We start from the raw sequence: 9,702 nt of genomic DNA, 5'->3' as shown, positions 1-9,702 counted from the left end.
GACGTGTCTTCACCGATGTGTATATATATATATATACATGCGTGTGTGTTTTGAATAAATGAAAATGTTGACTTGTGTTTTTTGCAACGTGTATAACTGCGTAATGTATTTTTCTCGTTTGTTTGATAGTCAGAGCGTACATTGAGGTTTTATAATTTCAATCAAATAAAATAAAATACACATCCATTTTTTTTCGCTTGCGTGTGACGGATGATTATTTTTTTTTTCCCATGAATCATTTATAATCGCCTATAATATATATGTTTCCCTTCTTCTTTCCTCTTCCTTTCTTTTTCTCTTCTTTTCTTCTTCATTTTATTATTAATAAGATAACCGTAGTTCGGGAAGTTTTTCTTTCCCTCAGTTCATGGCGTCTAATTCCTAAATGCTAGCTACATCACTTAACGCTATAATCTATATTCTTACAATACAGTATACGATTAAACTAGCCATCATATACCTACTTGTTCAACTTAGAAATTAATATTGTGTACTATGTACAACACTTAGAATTACACTTTTTTTTTTGTTGTTTTGTTTAAAACCCACTTCACCAAGGAGAGAACATTTAAACGTGATCTCGGTAAGACAGTGCACTGTCAATCTGTGCGAGAATGCATTCTACATGTCTCTTACATGTCCGTCGTATTGACTCTGTCAAAACTTGAGGCTAGTATGCTCTCTGCGCACTGGTATAACAGTAGAAGCTACGATTTTTTTTTTTTTTATAATCCCAGACACATCACAGACTCATTCCAAATAAAAACACGTATGCCATTTTTTTTAGCGTTGTATCATCATTTAACGATTATATATCATTCATTATGTACAAAAAAAGCGTCTCCATTGTGAACTTGGGCTAGCCTGGACGTTCCACAGGTCGCTTTTATATTCGATTAATCTTTGTTATCTTGCTTGAAAAGGATCGTATACTTGCGTACGATGAACACTATCTTTTTATAAATAAACGCAAAATTACATACAAAAAGACGATTAAACAGTTTTTCACTAGTTGTCGACATTAGCATTAAAGTCAGATTTAAAAAAATTAATAAAAAAAGAGAAATTAAGTGTCACGAGATAATATATGTATATATTATACAAGATTTCATAATTTTACATCTGCGTCATTTCAAAATAAAAAAAAATTCTTCGTGCTCCTTTCATCGGCGTGGATAAGTTAGAAGCGAATGATATCTTAAAAAGAAAAAAAATATAGCGCCTCCATAAAAAACAAAAAAAAGTAGCAGTGAAAACAGAAAGAATTATATTTAATCTAGCTGGTAATTATACAGAAACGTTTACGTACATATTAGCGCGGAGGATAAGTAATACGTAAAAAAATATCAATTATCAATTAAAATTACGCTGTTATCGTTCCTCGTGCGCTAGGACGAACATTAAAAAAATAATAATGCTTCTGTAAAACAACATCATTTACATGTACACAGAGAGTACAGAAACGATCCTCGACTAAAAAGAATACACTGACGGGGATATGAAATTTATAAAATAATAAACTCTATTTAAAAACATCGTTCTATAATCTCCAATTCCGGGATGTAAAGTTCGTGATAAAAAAAAGAGAGGGGGGGGGGAGAAGAAAAAGAGAGATCAGAAGTAAAGAAACGGAACGGAAATAAGAGAAAAGAAATCTGATATTAGACTGATTTACCGAGAAGAAACTATTGAACACGACCAGTTAGAACGCAGTGGCTAACGCCCGAGAAAAAGCATTGGTAATCGTGAAATATTCGATAGTTTTTATCATAAATCTGAATAAGATTCTTGTCGAGCATAAACAAACCGTATAAATACCCTAAGAGAAACATTCCCACAGCGTGTCGGTCAGAACACGTTGCCGAATTACTAGACTATCAATCCTCGTCGGAAAGTGGCTCGTATTGCGCAGAAAGCAATGGCGCCGGCTCCGCCTGCATTTGTTCGGACTTTGTTACAGAGGTTGATCCGGAGGTCGGGGGTGGTGGCGCCGGTGGCGGGCCAGTGTGAACGCCTAGAGCGCTGAACGGATAAAAAGTGGTGGTAGGTGCCGGTGTGGGTGGTTGAGGAGTTTGATTCGGTGTCTCGTCGACCATCATCTCTCCGCTCGAGGGACTTTCCACGTTTCCTCCAATTTTCTCGTCCTTTTCTCCGCTCGCCACGTTCCCTCCGTTTCTATCGACCGCGCTGCCTCCCTTGTCGTCCTCCGACGTACGCATCACTTCGACGATCTTGTTCTTAACATAATCCAGCGGTGAAAGATGTGGCTTGTTGGAAGGTGTTCCGGAAGTCGATGTGGCAGTGGTTGTTTCGTACAGGCGACGCCCGTAGTGATTGGTGCCTGCTTCTGGTGGCGAAACAGGCTCGACCGAATGGAACTGTTGCTTTCCTATCGACGATGCTGACTGCTGATGCTGGTGCTGCTGCTGTTGTTGCTGCTGTTGTTGCTGCTGCTGCTGTTGTTGCTGTTGTTGCTGCTGTGACTGCTGTTGCGTGACTCGAATTATCTGACGCTCATCTCCGGTCTTAACGGAATCGGCCTCGTTGGCTTTTCGTCTCTTCCATTGATCTTCCATTTGATACCTGTGCGTTTGAATGGAATTATTTATTTTGGGAATATCGGCAGTATTAATATAGTAAATAAACTATATATATTTCATTGAAAACTTACCCACTATATGATCTATAAGAGGAATGCGGAGGACCGTAATCTTTCGAAACAATATGATCAACGTGTTCTCCAAGGGTAATTGGTTTGTTTCCACTTCCATTGCCGCCTGCATTCCCGGCCCCGCTGTTGCCGCTATTTCCATCGCCAGCCGGACTGTGAGCCATTCCATTTGGTTCTACTGGAGCCTCCCGGTGAAATCCCTGAAAAGTTTCCTATCGTATAAAGCTCATCTACCTACAGAAATGTTTGATAAAAGAAACAATAGAAAACAGGAGCTAGCACGTGGAATTTCAATTTACCTGGAAAAGACGATCCCCGGGTCGTTGCGGTTGTGAATTTCCACCAGTGTTTTCGACACTTTGATTAATCTGGTGTGTTATAATAGCATCAATCAAACTAGCAGCAGTTAACGTGGATGCTGATTCGTTCTGTTGTTGACTGGAGGATTGATTCTGCCTGGAGGACGACTGCTGTTGTTGCTGCTGTTGTTGCTGAGATTGTTGTGGTTGTTGAAGTCTCGCGGATTGAGAAAATCCGCTGCTTATTAACCTGCTGTCTCTGTCTAGCTGTTGCTGCTGTTGATCTCTGTACAGCTGAGCCATGTGTCTTCTCTCAGCTTCCATCCTTTGCTGTTGAATGTGCTGTTGAAGTTGTTGTTGTTGCTGCTGTTGTTGCTGTAAATGCGCCAGGTCTCTCTCCCTTTGCTGTTGCACAGCTAACCGATGCTCTTGGTGTTCTTTCTCGCGTTGAGCAGCTACTGCCATCTGCTGATGAATCTCTTTTTCTCTTTGTTGATGGACGGTAAGACGGTGATCGGTGTGTTGTATATCTTTCTCTCGTTGCTGTATCGATAGCCTGTGATCAGCATGCTGCACATCCTTCTCCCTCTGTTGAACTAGTCTGTGCTCCTGCTGCTGAATCTCCTTCTCTCTCTGCAATCTGTACTCCTCTTTCTCGCGTAGGTGAACTAGATCTCGTTCCCTTTCTCTGTCACGCTGATGATGGTGAGCTACAGCCATTCTGTGATCCTGATGCATGGCTAGACGATGCTTGTCCCCGTAACGATCAGCCAACAGTCTATCCGCCATAGTCTTACCAAGACCTTCGTGACTGCTGCTACCAGACGCAGGATGCCCGTGCGGATGGGGAACCGGAAGACTTGGTTGCTGCACAGCGACGTCTACCAAACTGGAGAACGCCTCTAGCCCCGGTGGTGGAGGTGGGTAATGAATCTGCTTCTGCGGGTTGTGTCTCTGTATCACACCCTGTCGAGGCTGCGTGTGAGTTTGCGGCGGAGGTGTGCTGGTGTAATACAACGTGGATGGCGCCTCGTTTTTACTGCTACCCTCGGATGTGCCAGCACTTCGACTACGTGCGTGCATCTGCTGACTGGTTATATAATCGTTCATGATTATCTGCCTCGACGAAAGTTGCTGCTCCATGGTGTAGCTAGGAGGCGGTCGTCCCGAGTAAGAATTATATTGATTGCTATGGGTCACTACCACTGCTGCCGTTCCGGCTTGGGCCTGACCCTGGCCAGGGATATTGCCCGTCGTTACGGGCGAATGTCTGATGGTTCTGTGATAATCGTACATTGGCGCGCGCTTATCCACCGCGAAAGGATGAACAGGCGTTCCTTGAGTTATGGATCCTGTTTCTTTAGGTCCTTGATTGTTTGGCGCGTTCACGGCACTCGCGCCGCTGGTCACGTTTGGCGTCCCAGCGGCGTTACCAGGGTTTCCTGGAGGAGTCATCTGTCTGAGAAGACCCTCATAACGTGCACTGGACACTGGAGTGCCATGCGTAATGGAACCGCTTTTGTGGCTCGTTGTCCCTATCGTGCTCAACTTTGGTGACAATTTTGGATGTGGCGGTGGTACCGCGACTTTGTTCATTTTAGGTGTAAGAGGTGCTTGAGGTCGTGGTGACGACGCGTACACTAGAGGACTCTTTGCGCCCCGTCCTTGTTGTTCCGGATGAGGAGCGTGAGGGTGATAGTAAGCACCTGGAGGAGGCTCCGGGCGATAGAGTGTAACCGTCGGTGGTTTATGAAGCGTCTGCAAGGAATGATTGTATTCTTGTTGCTGCCTTGGTTTCTTGATGCTCAGATCCAGAGTGCCCTCAGTGCTTTCCCGTAGCGCTTGCTGTACTTGCATCACGACTAATCCTTCCTTTGGAAGTATGTCCGATGTCGACGATTGACTACTCGATGGCACTGGTGGACACGGGGTAATTGTTGCTTGCATTTGACCTGATAGAGTAATTTTTACGTACAGTCATATTTTATTAGCAATAAAAATAATTACAATTATGTAACTTAATGACTAAAATGTACAAATTACAGGGAATAATTGGACAAAATTATACAAAACTGGGATACAACTATTACCTACAAACGTAGATATAAAATTTCAATTCCTTTTTCACGGTTATAACTAGAATATTCTAATGAGAGATAACGTGGCAGAGAGACTATTCAATCCTGATTCACAAACGAAAGAAAAGAAGAGAAAAGAAAGATACATAGAAAGTTTTATTTCAACTTTTGGAAGTTGATAACAATAAAATTCTTTCATTCGTCTTACCAATTTGCTGAGGACTAGGAGCAGATCGATGTCCATGGTGAGGACCAGACACCACCGACAAAGTAGCCAAATTCGAATCCCTTGGCATAGTAGTGTTCGCCATAGTGGACGACGGTTTATATTCTCTTACAAAGGTGATATCGTTTCTGTGATCCGTTTTCAATATACTCGATATCGTTGGTGTTCCAGAGTTGACTGGTACTGAAGAACCACCAGTACCAGCTGGACTGTTAGGATTGCGCTTCAATTGCATTTCAATAACACCAAGCATCAGATCCTTCACGGTGAGAGGATTGGAGTTGCTGGTGGTCGATGGTGGCGAATGCAAAGGCGGTGGCACTTGTTGATGTGATTGCTGGTGCTGTGGTGTGGAGTTATTGGCAGTTGTTAACGTAACGACCACACTGCTGTTTTCTAAATCGGTGCCTCCCTGACCCTCGTCCGCCGTCTCCTGAAACAATCAGCGAACCTCTATCAGACGGCCCTATCAAGTGACAAACTTCTTTCTATATTTAATTATGAAAATAAGAGAAATGAAACTAAAATAGCATTGAGATCTTTTTAACACGTTTAACGCTGCAAAGTAACTCAATTTGTCTTTTAAGTATATTGAATGTATGAGAATTGTATGAGATTAATCATTTCGTTAGTTGTTTGATAGAACGGAATGTTCAAAGGACGAAACAAATAATAATTGAAAATGAAGCATAAAAATAATAAACTAAACTTTACATAGAAACGTAAATGAAACGTAATTCATCATTGCTTGAGCAGAATTAAATCGATTGAAACGCGAAATTTGATTACAAATATATGAAAGTACGCGTATTTAACAAAAATAAAATACTAACCCTTGGAATTTTATATTGAACATACGTGTTAAAATATTTCTTTCTGTCAATGCAAGTCAGATAATTTACCCTATTTTCATTTAACCTTCTCGACTGTCAATCGGATAAAAACTTGGTCTTACCGTGGCAGAACTATCATAATCTTCTCTAGTGCCAGCCGAAGCAGTATTGCTGCTTCCACTGGTGGAAGACTGTTGTGATGGACCTATGCTCACCGGTGGTACCAATGAAACCACAGCGATATCCGCCAACTTATCACCGAGCTTTTGGTCTGTCGATCGTGAGAAAGACATTGGCAGATTCGAGGCTGCCGTGACACCGGGTGTTCCTGGTGCTCCACTGGATAAATTGTTCGCTGGACTGCCTGCACTGGCTGTATCACTCGAATCGTGAACCTAAACGAGAAACAGATTGCTAGACTCGTTAGATCAAGGATAATTACACACTACTTTTTCCACTGTACAAAATATATACTTTGAAAGGAAAGCTAGATCTTAGAGAACAACTAACCGCCAATTCGTCACAGCTACTAGTACTGCTACCACTTTCTTCTTCGTCTGTTAGACAAGGTCTCCTCTCCTCGCCTAACGACTGATAATATTCTGCAACAACCTGGTCTAAACTCAGCTTCTTCCGATAGGCAAAATAATAATTTTTGCACTGATGGTTTGTCTTTCCAGATACTTGCTCGGCGACTTTCATCCAGTTGGTGCCGTGCTCTCGGAGGGCTCTCCTCAGTTGTTCCAGTTCCTCTTCCGTCCACTGTCGTGCAAGGGAGTCGACCGAGTCCTCGGGTACTTCGCTACCACCGGTTAGATGCGGCGCCAATCGTCGGGATATTCGATTGAAACAGGCCGAGCAACATTTCGTCACGTTGCTTGGTATTTCTGGAAGAGCAACAAATATTTTTCAAACTGTTTCGTCGATCTGTTTCATCGCGTATTTTCTTCTCTTTTTGACTCGACATATTTCGTTGTTACATCGTTAAAAAATCGCGTGCAATATGCTTACGAAATTCTTGAATAATTGGATCGCGAATTTCGGGAGGTAAATCGAGCCATTTGGCGGGCAAAGCTCGCAGCCTCTTGACCCTGGTCTTGGAGCTGTTGTTCAAATTCGGGCAACCGGGCAATGGACACGCGGTGTACCGTCCTCTGACAGCCTTGCACCTGCAGGTGTTGCACACGCGTGCACCAGGCGCGACCTGATCCTCTCGCAGACCATACTGAGACGCTTGACTTCGTGGCAACGCTCTGCTCTGAGTGTTCCCCTCGACGATGTTCTGGCAAACGGTGCAGGCGTGGGGGCCGATTTGTCTACCAGTTTCTGAGAACAGAAGAAAACAACATGCTCTGTTAGAAATGGCCCGATTTTGCTCCGTAAGTCTGTCATCAATCTATAAATCTTCATCGTCTTTTCATTTCAATTTCCGTGAATGATTCGAGTGCAAAGAGTTCTGATTCAAACCTAAAAATGAAGGCACCCTATGATTGGTCCACTGAGACGAGGCAATAGATCTAAAAGGCAAGTGACCGATGCTTGTCTAGAATAGGGACAACTTGTTTAGATCTGCTGCCTCGTCTCGTTTGAGAGAGGCAGGGAGAGTCCTGTTGTAAGAACCATAAAATAACAGTACAGTACCCGCGAATCAGTGAGAACACTCGATGCTGCGAATCGAGCACGCGGACGTTGGACAGACTATACGTCCGATAAAATTCGACAGCGATCCATCTACCGTCCCAATGAGCGAAAAACGCGTTTTACCATTTTCCCGCTGCGACTATCCTATATTTTGATATTTGATATCCTACATTTCGTTCATGGTGAAGTTGAGCAAACAGAAGTGGGGTACGATATCGTTTGATTCAGGCTGGTGCTCAGCTCTGTCGGACTGCCGGAGCGTAGAAGCAAGAACTCGTAGCGAAAACACGAGAGAAGAGAGAAGGTTCCGAGCACGTAGAGGGATGAGGAAAAAGTGATGAAGCAGCAGCAGTAGCAGCAAGCAGGTCGGATGGGAGGAGGACGGACAGCCGAGCTATACGGAAACGGAGCGAGAAACAGAATAATTACCGAGACTGCTGGTTAACTAATTAAGGGTAGCCAATTAAAAAGTTCTCTCTCGCCCGCGGCCTCGCAAACATTGACGTAGAAACGGGAGACATGGTAAAATCGCTTTGATGGTTTTACCCCCGGAAGCGGGTTGGGTGCCAGGTGAAAAATTTAAGTTTATTCTTTCCACCGGGCATTATTGTCGGGGTATCGCGGGGTCATTTGCTTAAGTACAGTCGAAAGAGACGAAAGAGAGCTTACGAAATCGGCCAGGAGCTGTGAGAGAAAGTGAGAGAGAGAACGATGTTCAAGCATCGATCTCCTGCCGTTTTTCATTTGTTCGATAATTTCCAAGTTCGTGGCAAAAAGTAATCAACGATTAACGATTCAATTTTTCCAATTAGTTCTCGATGGCAATTAACGATTACATTCCAACTTTAATTGTTGGTCATGAATCGAATTTCTTACTATGATTGTCAAGTTCCTTTTAATTTCAATCGTCAATTGAATATTTAATTAACAATCAGAGACCTGAGATTCTTCTTATAGTGAAATAGCGTTCTCTATGTGTCTTCCTGTTCGCTAGGAGTCGAGACGTCTTGCAATGATATACAGAGAGAGATGATAAAAATCTTCTGTGAATCCGTGAACTGTGAAATAACAACGAATAAAAGAAATGAAGTTCTTTTTATCACTGTTTGTTTATTTAACAAATTTTGAAGGAGTTCAAAATAAGTTTAAATTAGGCTTGCAGCCTATACCTCTCGACAGTGTAATAAACCAGGAATATGTTTTAACTTGATTGAACATCTGAAACTTGCTTTATGCACGTCAGCAATATCTACCAGCTCTAAAAAAATATTTTCCATAATTGGAAAAATGTTACCATTACTGCTGGAAAATATAGACTTATTATTAAGATTTTTATATACAAAGACGTCCAATTTCAAATAATTACCTTGTTGTCTTATTATTCATCGCTACAACATAAATTATATCGTAGACATTTGATTGTGAGTAACGTGAGTAGAAATAATAGATACGCAGTCTCAACTACCTTTGTTTAATCTTCTTTTTCTTCGCTATTTCTCATACAGAAAATTTTAAATTTTAAGGTTATGTCCCAGACCGAAGAACCCTAGAGTATTCTGTATTAGAATGAATACAGAATACTTTGTTAAGCGATTTTTGTTACTTTTTACCATTGTCAGAATATTAAACATTCTTGCGCTCTGAATCATGTTGCGGTCTAGTTTACATTACCATTATTCTTTCGAATGTTTACCTTTAATGTTTACTAGATCACAGCTCGGAATGTCATGGCGTAGGTTAAGACGGTCGCTGATCCGCGCGTTTGTTATGTTGGCATCAATCGTTTCATCGGTGCTTTAATTTCACCGTTTTCAAACGACCTACGGCAGAGCAATTAACCGGCTCGTCCTTCGAATCTGATTGGCTAGATAGATCGAACTAGTTCTAATGAAAACAAGCTCGCGAACGGCCGCGCTCCAGAAACGTTGCAACTCTCATCGAATAATCGACGAAT

General features: G+C 42.3%; 1 protein-coding gene across 16 annotated transcripts in view; it reads right to left on the bottom strand.

Moving 5' to 3' along the window:
* Positions 1–72: 72 nt before the first annotated feature.
* Positions 73–9,702, bottom strand: part of LOC122534242 (protein split ends-like) — a 63,198-nt gene continuing 53,568 nt past the window's right edge. For 13 of the 16 annotated variants that reach the window (XM_043664686.1, XM_043664691.1, XM_043664696.1 and 10 more), the window contains 7 exons: positions 7,119–7,433; positions 6,618–6,994; positions 6,230–6,502; positions 5,257–5,707; positions 2,971–4,922; positions 2,672–2,883; positions 73–2,583 (listed from right to left, as the gene is read on the bottom strand). In XM_043664686.1, the coding sequence (XP_043520621.1) occupies positions 1,878–2,583; positions 2,672–2,883; positions 2,971–4,922; positions 5,257–5,707; positions 6,230–6,502; positions 6,618–6,994; positions 7,119–7,433 (4,286 nt within the window). In that variant the 3' untranslated portion in view covers positions 73–1,877. Of the gene's footprint in view, positions 2,584–2,671; positions 2,906–2,970; positions 4,923–5,256; positions 5,708–6,229; positions 6,503–6,617; positions 6,995–7,118; positions 7,434–9,702 lie in introns of all 16 variants that reach the window. The other 3 variants (XM_043664697.1, XM_043664698.1, XR_006307852.1) reach the window with 3 other exon arrangements.

This window comes from Frieseomelitta varia, unplaced genomic scaffold (assembly GCF_011392965.1).
Source record: "Frieseomelitta varia isolate USP_RPSP 00005682 unplaced genomic scaffold, Fvar_1.2 scaffold_580, whole genome shotgun sequence".
NCBI classification, from domain to species: domain Eukaryota; kingdom Metazoa; phylum Arthropoda; class Insecta; order Hymenoptera; family Apidae; genus Frieseomelitta; species Frieseomelitta varia.
This window is presented reverse-complemented; position numbering and strand designations above follow the sequence as displayed.